Genomic DNA, 21,376 nt, shown 5'->3' on the forward strand with positions numbered 1-21,376 from the left:
GGAAAAAGCAGCCCGCTCTGTGCTTGCGTGGCGATCCGATGGAAAAGGCGGCGCCAAAAGGCTTCGCGAGTCAACAGAGCGTGACGGCATGTTGAGGTGAGCGCTCGTTTGAAAAAAAAAAAAAAAAAAAAACAGCTGCCGAGCCCAACAAGATGAAAATTGATAAGCGACAAGAACATGAACGGAGACGATGCAGTTTTCATACAGCACTGGACAATTCATTAGGTACACCTGCTCAATCTAATGAGCAAAAATAAAAAAAATAAAGAGTCATATGCCATTATATCTATATACACACACACACACATTTTCTCATTTTTCAGTTCATAAAATCAGCATGGCTGTATTGTGCGTCAGGTTCGACATCTCCTCATGTGTAGCATGAAAACATGCCGTTGATTTTTGAAGACGGGAAAAAAAATCAAATAAAAAAAAAATCAAACACCTCGAGTCGGCCCTCGGAGAATTCTGCTATTTGCAACTAAATGACTTCGGCGCCTCGAGTGTTTGGGGTCTTATTGGGGCGGCTCTGAAATGGTGCGACGGAGACGAAAAGAGTTCAACGAGAACGTTAGCGCGTACTGGGACACAAACACACACAAACAAAACACAGAAATATAAAAATGCATACGAGGTAGCGAAAGTGGAGGAAGAGTGAGAGATGTAGAGACGTAAATAGCAGCAATGGATGAATTGTTCCGATTGGGACTGAATTTGGTTTTATATCACTTTGCATATTGCAAATTTGTTTCAAATCAGATCAGACTTCAGAAAAAGTGAACTGGGACATTACAAAGCGGTCATGGATCAAATCTGTATTCATTTGGTCAAACGAACCATTTTTGCCATTTTGGAATCCAACACGATTTGCAGGCAATTTCCTCACGTGATTTCCAGGCGAATACGCAATATGAATCAAATACGGATTATCCACCTTAACACACATTGTATAAACCAGAATACAATTTAGATCCGATCCGTATTAAAGCTGTGTAGCTTCTGATTTCACTTAATTTGGCAAAGTCACTTCCATTTTGGCAACGACTTAAAGGGTCTGAATTTGATTTCAGTCTGAGGAAATGCTCAATCCAGAAATGCAATCCGGATCTGATTAGGATTGAATCAGGATCGAGATCACAGTGCAACCTTTGCAAATTTGGTTTCCAATCAGATCACATTTCTTAACATGTTAAACTGGGATTTTACCATCCAGTCAAATGCACAATCTGGATCAGAATTGGATTCAACGACTCCACTAGAACAATTTTAGTCATCACATGAATTATATATCAAACACATCCTATCTGAAATCAGCGAGTGCAAAACAAGCACGCGCACAAAGCGAACGGTCGCAAGAGAGCGGAGTGCCGACGACCTGCAAATAACAAAAGAGACGACGGGGACGGAGAGGACGCAGAAAGTCATTCACGCGAGCGAACTAACGGGGAGACAAAATGAGGCCCCCCCCCCCCCCCCAAACACAAAACACGGGAGGAGACGCTTGAAATGATTCTCTTTCCGTCAAGCTAATCGCTCAGCGCAAAACGTTTTCACGAGCCCATCAAGCAGAGTTGAAGCCGCAGCCGCCAGTCGGGGCCAAAACAAACCAGCAAAGTAAGAAAAGTCCCTCGAGCGCCAAACGGCCGAAAGCCGTCTTAAAATTGTCAACGGCTAAATGGACGACTGCAACAAAGTATTGGAATGGACCAAAAGGAGAGAAAGTTTCAGCCTCATCCATGCTTGTTTTTGGCAGACAACAAAATGTTGCAAGACATGATTTATTGCCAAATCGGGATTGAATCCGGATTCAATTGGGTTGGATTTTGCAAATTCGAACCCTGCATGCACATGATGTTCAACAAAAGAGATTTGATGGCGTTGTATGCATCGAAAAGGGTTTGCGGCAAATATGCAGCAACCTGGAAGCGACCTGGATTGAATCTGGTTTGACATTACGGTTCACATCTGATCCAGTTTGAGTTTACATGATGAACTCTTAATCTGGATCCAATTTCTGACTGCTAATTTTACTGAGAAAAAAAAATCAGACAAGAGTATTGGGAAAAAAATTTAACTCAGACCTGGTAGAGTGTGTGCTTCTTGTCCTTAAAGCAAGGCAGCAGGCGGCTGTAGATCTGCAGCGAATAATAGTAAGCGGCCAGCTGGAGGGACAAGGCCGAGTGGCACTGCTGCTCGAAGCACTGGTTGGCATCCAGCACCTGAAGGCAAAAGCATGCAGGAGATTTTTAAGACGTGTTGTTAGCATTAAGCTAGCACATTTTTGGTCAGTTTTACGGCTAACTCGAACGGGGCGAGACAAATAATCAACTTGACGCAAGCACGCTTTGCCGCTTAACTCATTGACTCCCCAGCCATTTTGACTGAAGCAATCCCCTTCACTCCCGGCTGTTTTACTGGATTTTGCAAGGTCTACTGAATATTGTGTTCTATTGCTAGAAAAACATGTAACCTACCAAAAGAAGGATTAGAGTCTCTTCTTTCATCAGGAAAAAAAAAAAAGTTTGCGTTTTCCAGCAATTAATATTAGAATATAGCCAAGTTTTATCATGATTCACAAACTTGTTGAAAACACTGGGGAAAAGAGCTTGTTGCAACATGGCCCGGGCTAATCTCTTATACTCTGCTGCCACCTGCTGGCCGTTTTTTTTATTTATTTTTTTACTACCATTGTTTTAAGCAACCTCTTCAGGTGAGAAGCTGCATCAAAGTCTTCTGTATGCGCCAACATTAAAAAACGTATTAATACGTTTTTGGGACCATGGTAATATTTAAAATAGAACAGTTTGTATACTTTTTTTTTTAATTAGTTAATTAGATAATTGTGCAGTAAAGACAGCCGTCTTCTTTTCGGTTCCTCCAAAGTGATGTATGATTATCTCCCATTTCTTGACAGCAAAACAGATACAAAGGATTACTTAAAAAGTGTGTTTTAATGTAATGTGTGTAGTAGAGGTCATCTTAAATAAAAAAAAATAAAAAAGCATATGGTCTTTCCAAATTGTGGATGGACAAAAAATGGTTCGTTTGTCATCAAAAGGCCTTTATCGGTTTCGTTTTATCGGTTTTGTTTTTATCGGTTTCGTTTTTATTGTTTTATAGCTCAAGGTGTCACAAAAGCAAAAAATATTTACGTCAAAGTCACAGTTGTGATTGACATTCATATTTAAAAAAAAAATAATAAATCATTTTCTCTACTTTATGGCCAGAAACGGCTGCAATCTAAATGAGTTTTTCTGATTTTTCTGAACGATTGAAGGCAAATGTATAGAACTTATATATTCATTAAATAATGATTTGTCGATCATGTGACAACGTTATCAAGAGTGCCACACGATAAGCGGCGGCTGACAGATGACCAACGCCAGGGACTCTCCCGCCAATGTGTTTTTTTTCCACCTCCCCCACCGTGTAAAAGAAAAAAAAATCAATAAGATCTATTAGATACGGACGGAAGCTGTTCGAACCTCCGCTGGAATTGAGCTGTCCGTGTGCTCCGGACTTGGCGGTGCACGTACCTGAGGCAGCGCCAGCAAGTAGGACAGCGCCAGCGTGGCGTCCCGGGGAAAAGCGTCGTTGGCCAGCTGCAGCAACACTGAAGGCGAGGATGGAGAGTTGAATTAGCAACCAACAGGAGACTGATCCTGATGTTGGCTGAATACAGATCACGGTTTGAGTAGGTAAGGGTAGGAAAAAAAAAAAAAAAAAAAGAACAAGTCAAGCAGCATCATTAAAAATCTCCCCCTTGACTTTGGCTATTCAGACTTTTTTTTTTATGCTTTTGTGTGCTTCTGGCATGGAAGAGGACTCACTTATTCAAAGATTAAAAAGCACATGGCCACTCCTAATAAGTGTACTCCAGCTAACTTTTATCTAAAGTGCACTTTTAAAGTTTCCCCAAATTGCCAAATTAGGCTTATGCACATCTGAGGAAAACGAAGGATGAAATCGTTCACTCTTCTCGGAAACGATGTCAAACAGCACAAGCAGACCATCGAAAGGTGAGAAGTGATGAGCCTAAAAAAAAAAAGCTTCAAAAGTGCTATAAAAACATCATCGCACATAACGGACGTCGGTATTGAAAGCCTGGCTGATGAGGTCATGTTGTTTGCTCGTCTCGGAATCAAAATCAAACAAACCCCGTGCGACTTCAAAGGCATGTCAAACGTCACCCAAGATGTCAAAATAGTCAAAACCCGTTTGATTGAAGTGTTGCTCATTCTTTTCAAAAAAAAAAATAACGTCTGGACTGCTATTAAACCCAAACGTCAACATTTTTACTAACTAAACGTGATATCCATAAATTAAGTTTTTGAAGTGAGCACACAACGGGAATAAATGTTGTCAACTTGTAGCAACATGAACGAATACACAAGAGTGCAAAATCCACTTTGAAATGACAAGATGAAGAAAAATCGTGTCCTCAAGCAATTCCATCACTGGGTGCAATTAGTTCGAGACTCCTCTGTGCATTGCATTATGGGAGGGGAAGGGGGGGGGGGGGTCATTTGCTGCATACTCAAAATGATTGCGCAAAAACATAATGAAGCACTCTTGATTTATTTCAGTAGGTGTATACGTTTGGATGTATAATTGCAATAATTGTCAATAGCACTGTGGGTGGGAAGTGGAGTGAGTCATTAACATAACCGGTGGTGCTAATCACACGGGGGGGGGGGGGGGACAAAACAAAATAAAGTGATGGAGGAAAAATGTGGAAAAGTCGGTAATTAGGAAGAGAGCGTCAATTCCCAGTTCAATGCACACACACACACACACACACACACACACACACACACACACAAATGAGCCTACACTTGACTGATGAAAAAGTCTTGTTAATTTTCATCGTGTCAGCCGTTTCCAACCTAACCATTTTCACTTATTGTCCCAAAAAAAAATCAGCTTTTTAAACTTGAGGCGACATAATGCCGCACGGCTCCCACAAAGTGAGGAAAGAGGCGGAGTTTTACAGACAGTTGAGTCATTTTCAAAACTTTTAATCAGTTAATAATGTATGTAAAAAAAAAAAAACTGATGATGACGGAACAGATTAATATCAATTTGTGAAGGAAAAAAAAATCGATTGACCTTATTTGGACATATGAGTTTTAAGGTCAAAGGTCAAAGTCGGGCCACAAGTAGGAAAAAAAAAAACATGATGACGGAACAGATTAATATAAATTTGTGAAGGAAAAAAAAAATCGATTGACCTTATTTGGACATATGAGTTTTAAGGTCAAAGGTCAAAGTCGGGCCACAAGTAGGAAAAAAAACTGATGATGACGGAACAGATTAATATCAATTTGTGAAGGGAAAAAAAATTGATTGACCTTATTTGGACATATGAGTTTTAAGGTCAAAGGTCAAAGTCGGGCCACAAGTAGGAAAAAAAAAAACTGATGATGACGGAACAGATTAATATCAATTTGTGAAGGGAAAAAAAAAATGATTGACCTTATTTGGACAGATGAGTTTTAAGGTCAAAGGTCAAAGTCGGGCCACAAGTAGGAAAAAAAAAAACTGATGATGACGGAACAGATTAATATCAATTTGTGAAGAAAAAAAAAATCGATTGACCTTATTTGGACAGATGAGTTTTAAGGTCAAAGGTCAAAGTGGGGCCACAAGTAGGAAAAAAAAAACTGATGATGACGGAACAGATTAATATCAATTTGTGAAGGAAAAAAAAAATTGATTGACCTTATTTGGACAGATGAGTTTTAAGGTCAAAGGTCAAAGTCGGGCCACAAGTAGGAAAAAAAAGACTGCAGAAAAAAAACAGCAGGGGGGGCACGAGAAGAAGGGGAAAAAAAAAAGGCAGCAGGCGGGCTCGCATCAAGCCGATGGGCGTGGCGATGCGCCACTTTGGCAAAACTCCCCCCCCTCTCCCTCGTCTCCGGCACGCCGGCCCCGCGGCTTTCAATGAGCTGCACCTCCCAATGAGCCGATTACACGCCTCTCGAAAGCCAGCGATTCCATCGGGACAGGAATTACCAGAGGGATAAACACACATCCGTCCAATAGATAACCCCGACTTTAAAGGCTGCGCCGTTTCGGCTCATGAAAAAAAGAAGGGAGAATAAAAAAGAAAAAAGAAACTAAACACGGGTTGACTGTGTTTAAGACACACTGAGGTTCGTGCACTTTCGAAGCGGTATTAGGTCAATTGGTGAGGAAGGCAGATGAGCGAACCACTAGGACACTGCGCTGCCCATGATGAAAAAAAGATCTTAACTTCATACATACATGATGAGATGTCATCACGGTGTAACCATAAAAAAAAAATCTGCTAACTGGATGAAAACAATGAAAATGCATGTTGAGAGTGATAGATTCAACTAGATTTTACGAGTGAGAAAACAATCGCTCCACCTAGTCGCAAATCGAATCTTTTTTTTTTGCCCCCATCAAAATTGGCATAAAAGTGTCAAATTGTTGAAGGACGTGTCTCTCCACATTTTGACACTTGATTTACTGATAAAATGCACATACCAGGGTTATATTAGTTGGAGATTTTTCTTTATAGTTAGTTTTTAATTGAGATTTTGACTTTTGTTATTTGAATTCAGTTAATTTTAATGAATTTTTTTTTTAATGAAGTTTGTTACTTCTTTTTTTTTTTTTTTATGTTTCTATTTAGTGTATTTTTTTTTTTGTATTGAGTATTTGTTGGGCGCAAGATTTTTTTTTAGTAAACTACAATTCTCAAGTGAGAGTTTGACCTTCCTTTTTCTGTATGAACGGACGGTAAATAAATTTAAAATAAGCGTATGATATTAACTGACAAAGATAAAAACTAAGGACGTTTTCATTATAATAGTTTTAGTTTTATAAAAACAAAATGAGTTTTAGTTTTTGATTTTATTTCATGAATGAAAATGTAAAAAAAAAAAATATATATTCTCGTTTGAGTTATTCCGTTTTCTTTAACTATAATAACCTTGTTGTACTCTCACACGCCAATCAAAGTGTTTATTTTCCGTTCAAGTCTGTTTTGGTGGAAGCAATTCGTCCAAGCAAGCGGGAACACTTGACCACGTCCTCGCCAATGTCAACAACATCCCGCGGAGAATTCAAGACGATACAACATTTGAGGTTTTGGTCGAACTTGTGCGTGTTTGCGGAAAGTGCAGGATTTCAATGATGTTTACCTTCTGTTGCGGGAAACAAAGTGGTCCCTTCCGTTTTGGCCTCGGCCAGTTTGCCCGTCCTCAGCAGCACTTGTGCAAAGTTCTCGGCGGGGACGTCCTTGCAGGATGAATACACGTCTTGGCTCTAAAAAAAAAAAAACAAACCCGGGAGGAAAAAACTGGTCAAGACAAGCAAGCGCTGTTGGGACAAAAGTATTGGGACGCATTTGTATTCGTTCCAAATGTTCCAGATTTGTCAACTATTTGGACCCGGTCCACAGGGTTTGGGTCTCAAAGTTACAAAATAAAAAAATAAAAAAGCCCTACCTGATCCTTTTTCCCAGCATTAAAGGACAATCTACTATTTTCCTTCAATGTTTCTACTTCTGTAACTTCTTCTGTTGACAGTTATCTCTTTTTGCTCCACGCAGCAGCGCCTTTGTTTGTGCCCCCCCCCCCCCCCCCACAACACGTCAAGTCGTGTTGAATGTTACGCCGTTGCTCTTCTTCTTCCTCAAACGCCGACAACTCCCAAATTGCTTTTGGCATTAAAATGACTTAACAAAATCAATATTAATTTATTCCCCTCCTTGTTTTTTTTTTGTTTTGTTGTTTTTTTGAGCTGTTTGAAGTCATCGGGAGGAGGAAGAAAATCTAATTAAACGCCTCAAGTCAAGAACCCACTCAGGCATTATTTGCTGTAATTTAAGAACGTTGCTCGAGGCGAGGAGGGGTAATAATAAGCGCAACCAGAATGCAAAAAAAAAAAGAATGGAAATGCAGTCGTAGACAACCGCAGTATAACCCAGCAGGCAACAGCTAATTGTTTATGATAGTGTATGTTTATGTACAGCGGTTGTTTAACACACACACAAAAAAAATCTGGTTACAAGTTGGAATAAAGTCTCTTTTACAGACAATTATCACTACCTAAATCATGTTAATCACATTTTTATCTTGAGACTGTTCCATAAGATCCAACTCATTTTACAAGACTAGTGAAATAGGTGGTTGAAATTAAAACATGAATGTCAGACATATGGCTAATGCTAAGGCTAAAGCTAACATTTGATAACTAGTGTTAATCACATTTGAACGTGAATTTGGTTGTCCAAGTTGATAATCAAAAACATGAATTTGGGTTATTTACAAGTTGGAATCAAAACATGAATTTGGGTTATTGATTGTTGAGTTACTTCAGAGAGGCCAATGCTACGGCTAAAGCTAAACTTTGATATGTAGTGTTATTACGCCATGATTTTTTTTTTTTTTACAAAATTCAACTACATTTTCACGAGAACAGGCTGAACCAAACCAAAAAAAACGTCTTTAAAGGGGTCATTAGAGTAGATGTGGGTTACTTTAAGCCGGCTAACGCTTAGGCTAACTATCGCTAATCACATTTTTTAAGTAATGATGTTTGTATATCTGAATAGTGAATTGTATGTCTGAATAGTTTTTTCAAAAGAACAGTTTTGGTGCTCCAACTGGGTATAAAAAGTTGAATTTCTTTATTTGGGTTATTTACAGAGGATACAAGTTGCTTCCAAGAAGCTAATGCTAAGGCTAACATTCAATAACTACAGCTATATTTTAATCTTTATTGTACAAAACGCTCCAAAAATATATATTAAAAAAAAGCCTGAGTTAGGTTGTCTTAGTTGGAATTCAAAAATATTGTGTGGGAGTCTTTAGAGTAGATGTGGGTTACTTTAAGCCGGCTAACGCTTAGGCTAACTATCGCTAATCACATTTTTTAAGTAATGATGTTTGTATATCTGAATAGTGAATTGTATGTCTGAATAGTTTTTTCAAAAGAACACTTTTGGTGGTCAAACTGGGTATAAAAAGTTGAATTTCTTTATTTGGGTTATTTACAGAGGATACAAGTTGCTTCCAAGAAGCTAATGCTAAGGCTAACGTTCAATAACTACAGCTATATTTTAATCTTTATTGTACAAAACGCTCCAAAAATATATATTAAAAAAAAGCCCGAGTTAGGTTGTCTTAGTTGGGATTCAAAAATAGTGTGTGGGAGTCTTTAGAGTAGATGTGGGTTAAATACTACCAATAAAGCTAAGCTAGCTAGTGCTAAGGATAATGTGATAGCTGGAGGTAATCGCTATTTTCATCTGGTGATTTTTGTACAAAATCCTATAAAAGTGACACAAGAAAAAGAGTGCATAAGGTTGCTCATGTTTCCATAATATGTCCCGTTGAAATTAGAAACAAGGTCGGTCCCACCAACGGACCGCATCCACTCACCGGGTCTATATAGGGAAGGTCAATGAGCTCTTGATAGAAAGAGCAACATCCTTGACGTTCCAGTTTGGAATTTTCACTCGAGCGCTCCTCGCTGGCGGCGCCGTCGTCTCGACCCTGAAAAAGCAACATTTCTAATCCACTTTATTCAGCCTGTTTTCTGTTGCCTTACGGAAAGTCAACAAGTCCGCGCATAAATATCAGCGGCCAAGGCCAGGAGTCGCCATCAATCTCCAGGCCAGGTATCCACCGGGCAAGTCCGGCCGCCCATCTAAGAGCCTGATACTGAAATATTCAACAGGCCGGCTGCTCAGTTGTCAAGTCAACAAGAAATCAAGAGTGTGCACATGGCGGGTCATTTAAACGGAAGCAGCAGTGCGTACATGGAGCGGGCGCAGATAATTGAGCGACTGCTTCCACCAGCGGTGATCGCCGACAGCGCTCAGCACGGCCTTGGTGGTCAGACCCGTCGTGGCCAGCACCTCCATGGTCTTGGCTGTGGTCCTGTGGAGCAGATCACCCGCCGTCACCGCGTGGGGGCCCGCGGCCTGAAAGTAGACGTGATTGTTTTTGCTTAAGTGACACCATAAGTTAACACGTTTTTTTTTTTTTTTTTACATGGCGTTCGTCATTCACTCAATGAACTGCATCGTCTTTTCGCAAGACGGCAACACATTCCGTTGAATGTGTTCAATGTGAATAACATAATTGTCAAAAGTGTCAATCAAAAATTAAATACAAAAACTAAAACTATATATGTATACTGTATATATATATATATATATATATATATATATATATATATATAGAAACATATCCATAAATAAATAAATAAAAGTAAAAAAAAATTTTTTAAAAAATTAAAAACGAGATTCAAAAAATAAAAATAAAATATGAATGTCGAAATTAATACAAAAATATATATATAAATAGAATGAAATAAAATTAAAATAGAAAAAAATTAATTTAATTCAATAAATAAAAACGGTCTGTCAGGACAAAATGTTATTCAAATGAGGGGGCGGTCCTAAGCGTGTCTTGGGTGGGACTCGGCCGTTGCAAATCAATATGAAAATGAATAAATGTGAGAGGAGAGCGTTTTTATTTATTGATTGATATTTAATTCTATTTATATGTTTATTTTTGTATTTATTTCCACATTTATTTTTATATTTTTATTTTTTGAATCTTGTTATTTATTTTTACTTTTATTTATTTATTTTGGATATATAAGTATATTTTCTTATGTATATTTTTGTATTATTATTATTTTTTTTTACATAATTTTTTAATTATATTTTCTAAGTTAATTAATTAATTTATTTATTTATCCATTTATTTATTTCACATTTTTCGCAATTTTGGTCCTCCATACGAAAGAGTTGCTGAAAATATAAAATCCAAAGCAGTGAGTGAGTCAATTGTGGGTGTTTTTAACACACCAGTGGAGGATTTCAAAAGTCACATTTGGAGGGCGAGTGAGCTGGCGGCTGAATGTGTCATCAATACTTTAAACACTCACTCACTCAAGATGTTTGTTTTTAAGAAAAACCACGCATGGAGGCCTTTCGAGATGTCTGGAGGGCGCCGGCGTCTCGAAAAGGTGAGGACCAGGGGATAACAAAATGACAACAGATCGCTTCAAATGAGCAGCCATCCAGACGACACAAAAAGGCGACGCCACGTTAAGACATGAAACATTAAACGCTCACTCAAGACATCATAAAGCTAGCCCGTCTGACGGTGAGAAAAAAAACACGAGGAGGAAAAAAGGAAAAGCATAAATAATCCAAAGGAACCTTAACACCGGATTTACAGCTCATTAAATATGCAGGAAGGCGGCAGGAAATCACACAAAGGAGGACGTTAAGAGAGGAAGACGAGACAAGCTCATCAATCAGAGACTTGAGGGCAAAACACACGAAGCAAGCCGACACAAATAAACACACCTTGGATGAGTTGCTCTCGTCCTCGTCGGCTTCTCTCGCGCCCTCCGCAGTCTCGGGCTCCATTTGGTAGTTGACTGCCTGGTACGACACCTGCAGCACGAAAAGCCCATTCAGAGACCGGATGACATCCGTTTGAAAAGACCAGCGTTTGCGGCAACAAAAGTACGTTAACATTTCTTTTGGCATTCTGACAGCTTGTCATTAGAATTAATCACAAAAGAGTGATTTTTTTTTTTTTTTCAATGAATTTGGACCCCAGTGGAAATCCGGCAATAATCGACGCTTATTATAATTGCAATGATCATTTTTTTCCCTGAAAAAATGTGAATAACTTTTTTCCCGGATTGGGCTAAATTGCCAAATTTGCCAATAGAAAATACATTTGATTGTGGCTGATAATTTTGGGGAAGCCAGCAATCAATTAATCAATCTATCCATCTCTCAATCTATATTATTATTTATTATCATGAAATTACTGTATCAATGACTAAAACATGCAGCCATATTTCTATTAGTTTAAAAAAAAAATCCACTTTTATGTTAACAAGAGAAAAATTGTTTATTGTATATTTTGTTTGTACCTTTAGAACAAAATTTAAATGAGTGATTAATCGTGAGTTAATTTTATATAAATATCATATATAAATGTTTTATCTCCTGACACCCCTAAAATATATATTTTTTAATCTCACCCCGAGTGCAAGGAAACGCAGTTCTGAAAGGAGTTTTGCCATAGGCGATAGGGCATGACTCCTTCTTGTGATTGTCAAAGAATTTTCTGAAGGCACGGGTCCCTACAAACAAAAGTTCCGGGCGGCCCCGCGGTTTTCAACCTGTGTCTGCAGGTCACTGGAGGCGGCCAGCAGCGCGTGGATGCTGTCGGGCGGGCAGTGCGTGAGCGAGAAGGCCAGCAGCTGCTGTCGGGCTTCCAAGTCCGTGAAGCCCTCGCACTGGCCCAGCAGACTGCAAACGTCCCAGGCTGGACTGTAACCTGAAAAAAACCGGGAGAGGGGACGTGTCCCACATCCCTTAGAGCCATTTCCCTTGGAGCAATTTTCCTCTTTTTTTTTTTTTTTTGTACGCGAGATCAGACAAAAACATAATCACATGAAATCCCTGCAGGCGAATTGTGTGAAGCACACAGAGAACGATGACACGCGGCGATATATTATCTTGTGGCGATCGCTCTCCTGAGCGCGGGCCCGCACAAAAAAAATGCAGTCGACCTTGAATCGGACCATCTGAGCGGGACGCAAAGCAGGCTAATTGCTTCAAACGCTGGCACGCGCGTCAATGAAAAGGTGGAAAAAAAAAAAAAAAAAAAAAAAAAGGACTAAAAGCATCATAAATGAAGCATATTGTCGCATTTGGAACGCTCGTCACAACTTTATGATCGAATGATTTGTATTCTGCTGCACGCGCTGTAAAATGTGAGGCCAAACAAGCAATGAAAACAGGTCTTATAAAGCAGCTTTGAAGAAGTACAACGGATGTTTTAGGTGAACTAATGAATACACACTCACTCGCACGCACACATAATCACCCACATACAAAAAAAATAAAATAAATATATATATAAAAAATATATAAAAAAAAAAAAAAAAAAAAGGAGAGCAATGATGATGACATGTCAAATCGGTAAAATTACCGAATGAACAATACTGAGCTCTCCAGAAAAAAAAAAAAAAAAAAAAGTACAATGGACGTGTTTTTTTTTTGCAAAGGATACATACGTTCCCGGCCCACCTGTGATATAGAAACATGGCATAAACAGGAAACAGGAAACACTGGTTTGGGCGGGAATATACGGTAAAATGAACTGAAACGAATGAATGGCATTTCTGCAGACAGCGGATCGACATATTGCTTATATACAGGAAAGCCGGGCCCTGGTTGAGGACTGGCAGGCGTGAGAACCTGAAAGAGGACTGGCTTCTCATGCCTGCTAGTATATATAAAAGACAAATTTGCACACGTCACACTAATGTCATGACTGCTCCTTATACACATACAGTAATTACGGAACGTAAAAAAAAAAAAAAAAAAAAGAGTCATTGCTCAAAAATGCCTTGGGCATCGATCGTATCAATCCACCATCAGCGTCTCTAAGAATTGACTTGATAAATCCATCGGCAGTTTCCCCAAATAATCGACCAATTTTTGCCATCTGCACATTTTAGATTTGCTGACACCAGATAATCAAATCCTAAAATCACCCATGGTTGTAGTTCGAAGTGTATGTGCGAATGTAGCTAGCCATTCAGCTAGCGCTCGGCTAACGACATACCGGCATCCATGAGGTCCTGACAGTGGATGTAAGAAGCCTTGAAGTCCAGACACTGGAGGGCTTGCTCAGCGAGCAGGGTCAACACTCGGCCTTTGCGGGCGGCCTCGTCATCCCCTTGACACGCACAAACATAAAAAAACAAATGCGGATGTCAAAACAAAAAAACAAAACGTTTCCTTTCATCTCCATCAACACGCTAAACTCATAATCCTGCGCATCACGTCGAACATCTGCCTCAATAAATATCATTCCTCCTTCCGAAGGTCGGCGCGGCGAGGCGGCATATTAATCGCCGTCCGCCCCAGTAAATGAGGTTACTGCGGTCCCTCTCTCCATCTCCGCCGGCCACAAATTAAATATGGAGAAAGAAAGGCATAAATGTGGGGAATCATCGCTGCGGTACGCACGGTCGGCGGGATTGCTTTCGGTGTTAGCATTCGCGCGGCGTCTGAGGGCGAGTTTTGCCATCAATGACAAAACCTGATATACTTAATGGGGAAATAAAAGAGATGACCCAGAGAGGATGAAAAGCAGGTTGTTGTTTTTTTTTGTCTCTGTGTTACTATTACAGTATCAAAGTTCGTTCTCTTGGCAGCCATGTCACCGAAATTCGAACGTGCTTTCAAGTCAGAATGCGTGTGTAGTCCATCCCAGTTAGCTTCCCTACTGGAAGGCTAAGTAATGTTATGTAGAGTGGACCTAGTATTGAGCCAAGTGGAACGCCACCAATATCTATCAAGATGGACTTCTGTTCCTACAGTGGCGACATAACCAGGAAGTCGGAACATGTCATCTATATCTAAGCTGTGCTAACGCAGAACAATGTAGGGCTGTCAAAATTAATCGATTAATCGACAAGCAATCGATTTTTCAAATTAATCGACAACTATTTTAATAATCGAGTAGCCGTTAGGAGCCGTTTTTTTTTTTTTTTTTAAATTGTCCAAATCATCTGATTTCAGCATATCAACAGTAATTGTTGACTGATTTCTGTAGTCCTTCATGAAAGAAGACGCTGAGTTTAACATCTGTTTTTACTTCGGAAAATAATGACCAAACCGGTAACATAGTGTAACATCACCCCCCACCCCCTTTTTTTTTTAAATCACTATACGAATCCCAAGTACAAAATAAACATCAACCATTGGGGAGGATACGTTTGTAATACGCTTTAATGCAAAATCAAATGAATCGATTAATCGCTCAAATTAATCGATTAATCAAATGAATAATAGATAGATTAATCGATTCTAAAAATATTCGATAGCGACAGCACTTGAATAATGTTCCACTTGGGCTATTTTAACTCTTTGACTGCCAAAAATGTTAAATAACGTTTAGTAAAATCCTATGGAGGAGTGCCAAAGACGTTAAAAGACGTTTGTTTCAAAACAGAGGTGAAACTAACCATTTTCTATTGTTGATTACTGAAAAACGGAATAAGGTAGAAACAAACTTTTTTTTCTGATGAAAGATGAGAGTCCAATCTTTCATTTGGTAGTATGGTGTAAGTGTTTCCATAGTCCAAACACATAATTTTCTGTGGCCCTTGAAAGATCAGTCAAAATGCTTAAAATCGGCTGGCACTGGGGACAAACCCGTTTCTGAAAACGTCTGGCAGTCAAAGAGTTAAGTGAAGCTTTTAGGTTCAGGTGACGCTGTTTGAACCATGGTGGTAATTTTGCCACATACGCATGGATGAAGACAAGACAACGAGCGATTCCGCCGGGGCTCTTTGCAACATCATTACAAGGCTTCCACTCAAGTTTGCACAATGTTATTGGGAATTAGTGCATGATAATGAGGACCAAAAAAATAAACAATTCTTCTGAAGGCGCACTCCAAAATCCTGAACACCTTTTCCATGAGGCAGGAAACAATCCCTGCAGGATCCTTTTTTTTTAAATTTCCTTTCATTTTTGCGGCGACCATGCCGGTAAGAAACCGGCATTAAATATTCACCTAGCAGTCCCAGAGCTATGCACCCTTCAAAAGCAGCTCCCCACCACCGCCGCCCCCCGCCCCCCCCGCCCCACACTGTCGCATTTTATTTATTTGAAAACGTGTTTATTCCACCTCTCATCTCTGGCTGCCTGTGGTGAGCGGAACCCGCTGATTGGATGCGAGGAGAACAAAATGCCACAAGGCCAGTTGGCAGGAGATCCTTTAAGGGTTTTTGTTTAGTTTTTTTTTTAGGAGGAAATTCAAACAGATCTCATCTATTTACCTCTATTCACTCAAATAGAAACTAAAAGGAAAAAATGGTGTTTGCTATTATGCGTATATATTTGGCTGGCGTTAGTTGTCAATCAACAGCAAAATACAGAAAAAAAAAATGTTTAAAAAAAGCACAGTTGTTTGAAATGGCGAGATAATAGATGTCGCCCCAGGCAACCGTTTGCGTGGCTACCAAGCAGATTATTATTTTTTTTTCCGTTCCATTACAAACTTGACACAGCACAACATTATTGATAGTCGTGCAACATTTGCATCAAGTTTGAGGCCCCTCGGGCAACTCAAATTGACACGCTGCTTATTTATTGCTTCTTGCAGAGCCGACGGCATCAAACTGAGCCGTTGCAGCCTGATGCATCGCATGATCGTTATCATCGCTGCAATGGAAGCACATCAAATCTCTCTCACTTGAATAATCAGTTACACTATTCCCCCTCTGTTTCACTTTTTTGCTTTTAATGCAACTTAAGAAGAGTCATCTTACGGACATTCAATTTCTAAGTTAGTTAAAAAAATAAAATAAATCACGCGTCCATTGTAGTAGCACATCGTGCCAAATTCAAAAAAAAAAAAAAAAAAAACATTTAATAATATCGCCATTTTTGTTGCCAGCGTTCAAATGAGTTATGAACAAAGTTATTTTAGTTAACAAAAAATAACGGGAAAAAATACAACTAAAATTCAAAAAACTATTTCGTTAATGAAATAAAATAATAATAAAAATGCTTAAAAAAAAAAACCGAAAACTACTTTACAAAACTAACTATAATTATACAGAAAATATTCTGAGTTTTAGTCTTTGGTACCGTTATTAATTTACCGTGATACATGTGCCTTTAAGGGAAATTTTAACTGTGATTTTAAGTATATTCATTTTGATATTAATCGGAATGAAAGTGTGTCACACAGAAGTGATGTCATCGAGCAGCAGCCAATAGAAAAGCGCTTTCAGAAGACGACGCTACTAGGCCACTTTTGGCTCCAATGGCTCGGCTCGCATGCTTTTTCATTTAACTCAGCCGAAATGCAACGCTAGCTAGGAAATGTGGTACTTTTTTTCATTGTACCGTGGTGTTTATTCAATATTGTGCACATATAATACACATTTTTTAAAACAAAAACTAATATTAAAACTAACAAACTAAAACTAATAAAAACTAACGTAAACACCCTGAAAACTAATTTAACTAAATTTAAAAAAACTCAAAGAAATAAAAACGAACTCAAATAAAAATTCCCAAACTATGTGTGTGGCGTGTTAAGCAAACGTTACCTGCCACTCGCAGAAGAGATGCCACACTGAGCAGAGTTATGGACTGCTTGTAGGCGGCGGCGCAGTGGGCGACGCAGTCCTCCACCAGAGACAGCCGGTCCGAGCGCAGACGCACTGCACGGAAGGACAGGAGGACGTCAGGAAGGAAGGCGCGAGTCAATTCAGAAAATGTGTTTGCAGTCCTTAGAATAAAATTTTTGGGTGTGTGTGAGATGTATCCCAAATATTAATTTAAATGAATATTATACGTGTAAGTTAAATAATTTCAACATATTTATCTTTAATTTGAAAGTATTTGCATTTTTATAAATTTACCTTTAATTTGATTTTTTTTTAAATTATTTTGTTCTTACTTCAAATTTTTATATTTTTTATTTGAATATATAGATTTTTTTTTAAACGTTTATCTAGCTTTAAAGTTGAGGTAAGGAACCACTGGAATTTTTTTTTTTTTTACTTATCTTCAATTTAAATATTTTTAACACACTTACCTCATTTGCTCCCAAAAACGTATAAATATGTTCTATTTTAATTGTTTTAAGTGTCCCAAAGACGTATTTATCCGTTTTTTTTATGCTAAAGCATACAGAAGGCTTTGATGCAGTTTCCCAACTGCAAAGAACGGTTGAAGAAATGGTAGTTACTACACAAACGGCCAGCAGGTGGCAGCAGAGCAAAACAGATCAACCAGGGCCATGTTGAAAAAAAAAAAGCTATTTTACTCACAATTCTAAATAGATTTGTGAATGATGATGAAACTTAAGCTATATTCTACTGCTAATTGCTGCAAAACGGAAACACATAGACATGTACTTAAAGAGACTTTAATCTTTCTTTTTGTAGATTCCATGTTTTTATAGCAATAGAACACAATATTCAATATTCTATTATATCCTTGCAAAATCTGTCAAAATCCAGTAAAACCGACGGGAGTGAAGGGGATTGCTTCTATGAAAATGGCTGCGAGATTAATGAGTTAATTAACTTTACATTGAGATTTTTAAAACACATTCATAGCGTTAACATAGAGGCAAGGAACTACTAGGGGGGGGGGGGACTTTTGAGAAGTGGTTATTCCTCTTTAAAGTAGTCAGAAGCGACTGTCAAATGTTTTGGGCCCAAGCACAAAAGTGAATCCTGTAATTGCGTGCACGTGTCACCTGAAGCTGAACGAGCTTATCTATGACCAAATCCTTTCATTCAAATAAATAAATAAAAAACATGTGTGTGTGTGTGTGTGTGTGTGTGTGTCCTCTTTATAAATAGAAGATAAGACGGCACAATAGCGTGGCCGTGAGCTATGGAAAAATGCGTACAATACCCATCCATACACAAACAACACTTTCTTTGATATTTTTTTCCCCTGCTGCGGCGCTTTTGTCCTGCTATTTGACACCGGAGCCCGACTCGGGTGTGAAATAAAAAAAACATGAGGGATGCTGAGAGGAGGCATGATTGAGGAACACGTGCTGTTTAAACCCACAATGCAGAACAATTCAAAAGGGCATGCATGGAGAACGTTTTGAGTACGCTTTAGCATTTCTTGCAACCTGTTGCGAGCACTGGAATCTCAGCGTCTACTTCCCCTCTGTTTGAAGCCTGGCCAATTCGAGTGGCACAGAACTAGCCGAAGCCATTTTCAAAGGTCTCCGCAGAGCAGGTGGCTTTTACCTTGCAGCGGCAGGATGTTGACGCCAAAGTCCGCCAGCTGGCTGAGGGCCTCGATGAGGTCCAGCTCCTCTTGGACGGCCGGCGGGCCGTCGCTGATCAGCTGCAGACAAGCCCTGAGGGCCACAACAACGGCACTTAGGACCAGACAGTCACCCCGCGTTTATCACAGGGGACGGGGGGTGGTGTTTGTGTGTTTGTGTTTGTGTGTGTGTGCCCACCAAATAGCTGCGATATAGAGAGAACCTCTCTAAACATTTTTCATTCTTAAAACACATTTAAACTGATTCAAGTACACATTTCACCGTATTCCTGCACTATGAGAAACTACTACGAATACTACTACAGTAACTTCTGGACTATAAGCCGCTACTTTTTTCACTTGCATTCGACCCTGTGTCTAATACAAAGGCGCGGCTTATAGTCAGGTGCGCCTTATAGTCCAAAAATGACTGTACTACTACTAATAATAATAATAGTAATAATAATAATAGTAATAATAATAACAGTGTTAAATACATTCACAGTTTGGGAATAATTAATTTACATAGGTATGCTTTTTTTATTTGGATATCCAAAGTTATTCGTGGATTTGTTTTTTTGTTTTTTTTTAAACGATCCCCCACTGACAAATTTCTCTGCAAAGCAATTATAAGGAAAATCAATTACTGATGGATTTTCAGTATTAACTCTGACTGCCAAAAACGTTAAATAACATTTAGTAAAATCCTATGGAGGAGTGCCAAAGACGTTAAAAGACGTTTGTTTCAAAACAGAGGTGAAACTAACCATTTTCTATTGTTGATTACTGAAAAACGGAATAAGGTAGAAACAAACTTTTTTTTTCTGATGAAAGATTAGAGTCCAATCTTTCATTTGGTAGTATGTGTGTTTCCATAGTCCAAACACATAACTTTCTGTGGACCTTGAAAGATCAGTCAAAATGCTTAAATCGGCTGGCACCCACGGCATCCCTTTTCTGAAAACGTCTGGCAGTCAAAGAGTTAATGGTCAGGCCCAGTCCATAACCGCCGTAAATATTAGGGTCCACTGTAAACTGAAACGCCAAAATGTACTTCCAAAGCAAATATTTTTATCTACACAAAAAGTCCACTAGCCTAATGCTAACATAAAAATGCAAAGTGCCATAAAAAGACTAGTGAAAATTAGCATTGATTTTAGCGTAATTCGAAACCTTCAAACAACTGCTACTCCAAAAAAATAAAACTAAACAAAAAATAATTCAACATTGTACGTTTGAGTCAGCTGAGGAGGACAAAAGTAGTGCTTTGCCACCATCTTGCGCCATCTATGGGCAATTATAAACCTTTTTGGTGAGGGCGTGTCAACTTCAATTACCGTCAGATTTTCACTAGCGGCGGCAGGGCTGGAAAAGCGAATAGCGGGGGAGCAATGTATATTTATTAGGGTTGCGGTGTTAATAACAAAAGGCGGAGATTAGACGAGTGTTTTGTAGCAGGGCCAAATGAGCCGCTTCATTACGGCCAAATCAAACATTATTCAGATGAATGCGGTGCCGCCTGCGAGATGCGCACGCTTCGCCCGAATAAACAAGCATTCCCAGCTCACCCCACTTAGTACATAAATTAGCCGCTCTTGTTTGCCGGGCCGTTCCGTGGCGTAATCACGCAGACGGCGTGAATAGAGCGGAGATTGCGAGAGAAGAAAACAAAAGGTTGAAAAGGTTTGGCTTCGGATCATTTTGGGCTGCGCAATCGATGGTGCTCCATTTGCACAAAAAAGCTTTTTTGGATTCATATCAAGCAACGCGACGAAGAGGATGACGCGGTCTATGTGGACCCGCGCGGGTCTCACCTGGCCAGGCCCATGCAGGGGTCGGTGAGCGTGGTGGAGGAGTTGAAGTACTCCCTGGCGGCGGCCAGCACCAACGCCACGCTGTTGTCGTAGGCCACCTTGACGGCGCAGGCCTTCCCGCGGAACGACGCGCTGACGGGGACGTCCTGGCTAAACTGGAAAACGGCAAAGGGGTGACGCGGATTTTTTTTAAACGGATTCCTTTTGTGAAGGGTCTGCCCGTCTGCCCACGTACCTTGGAGCAGTGCATCAGCTGACCGGCCAGACGCACGTTCTCCAGCCGGCTGGAGCACAAGAGCGACTCAACAAAGATCTGCACAAGGAAGTTGGGAAAATTGCCTTCAAAATAAATAATAATATAAAAATATATAAAAAATAATTATATATATATATGTGATGATCAATTGTCATAATTGAGAAAAATTGAGTTGAAAGTCCAATTTAGGAATAATAACTAAAACAAAAAACAAACATCCAAATGTGAAATAAATAAAAAAAATAAGGACAGTGAGAAAAACGAAAAATTTACAAAAATTCAACAATTAAAAATAATAAAATCAGAAATCACGCTTGAGTAAAACAAATTAAATATTTGATGAGTAATTTAAAGATGAAAAAATATATATAGTTGACATATTTTGTCATTCATTCCTTTTAAATAAAACAAAATGAATTGATTAAAAATGACAGTAAAAATAAAATATAAACAACATGA

At 39.1% G+C, this 21,376-nt stretch overlaps 1 protein-coding gene across 2 annotated transcripts in view; it reads right to left on the bottom strand.

Moving 5' to 3' along the window:
• The window catches only part of nbas (NBAS subunit of NRZ tethering complex), a 116,382-nt gene that overhangs the window by 48,059 nt on the left and 46,947 nt on the right, over nucleotides 1-21,376 (bottom strand). For both annotated transcript variants that reach the window (XM_077552052.1, XM_077552054.1), the window contains 12 exons: nucleotides 20,897-20,974; nucleotides 20,662-20,816; nucleotides 18,829-18,941; nucleotides 17,158-17,271; nucleotides 13,650-13,763; nucleotides 12,196-12,353; nucleotides 11,363-11,452; nucleotides 9,797-9,961; nucleotides 9,417-9,530; nucleotides 7,173-7,296; nucleotides 3,537-3,613; nucleotides 2,082-2,219 (listed from right to left, as the gene is read on the bottom strand). In XM_077552052.1, the coding sequence (XP_077408178.1) occupies nucleotides 2,082-2,219; nucleotides 3,537-3,613; nucleotides 7,173-7,296; nucleotides 9,417-9,530; nucleotides 9,797-9,961; nucleotides 11,363-11,452; nucleotides 12,196-12,353; nucleotides 13,650-13,763; nucleotides 17,158-17,271; nucleotides 18,829-18,941; nucleotides 20,662-20,816; nucleotides 20,897-20,974 (1,440 nt within the window). The remainder of the gene's footprint in view (nucleotides 1-2,081; nucleotides 2,220-3,536; nucleotides 3,614-7,172; nucleotides 7,297-9,416; nucleotides 9,531-9,796; nucleotides 9,962-11,362; nucleotides 11,453-12,195; nucleotides 12,354-13,649; nucleotides 13,764-17,157; nucleotides 17,272-18,828; nucleotides 18,942-20,661; nucleotides 20,817-20,896; nucleotides 20,975-21,376) is intronic.

The sequence above is a fragment of the Vanacampus margaritifer genome, chromosome 19 (genome assembly GCF_051991255.1).
Source record: "Vanacampus margaritifer isolate UIUO_Vmar chromosome 19, RoL_Vmar_1.0, whole genome shotgun sequence".
NCBI classification, from domain to species: Eukaryota; Metazoa; Chordata; class Actinopteri; order Syngnathiformes; family Syngnathidae; genus Vanacampus; species Vanacampus margaritifer.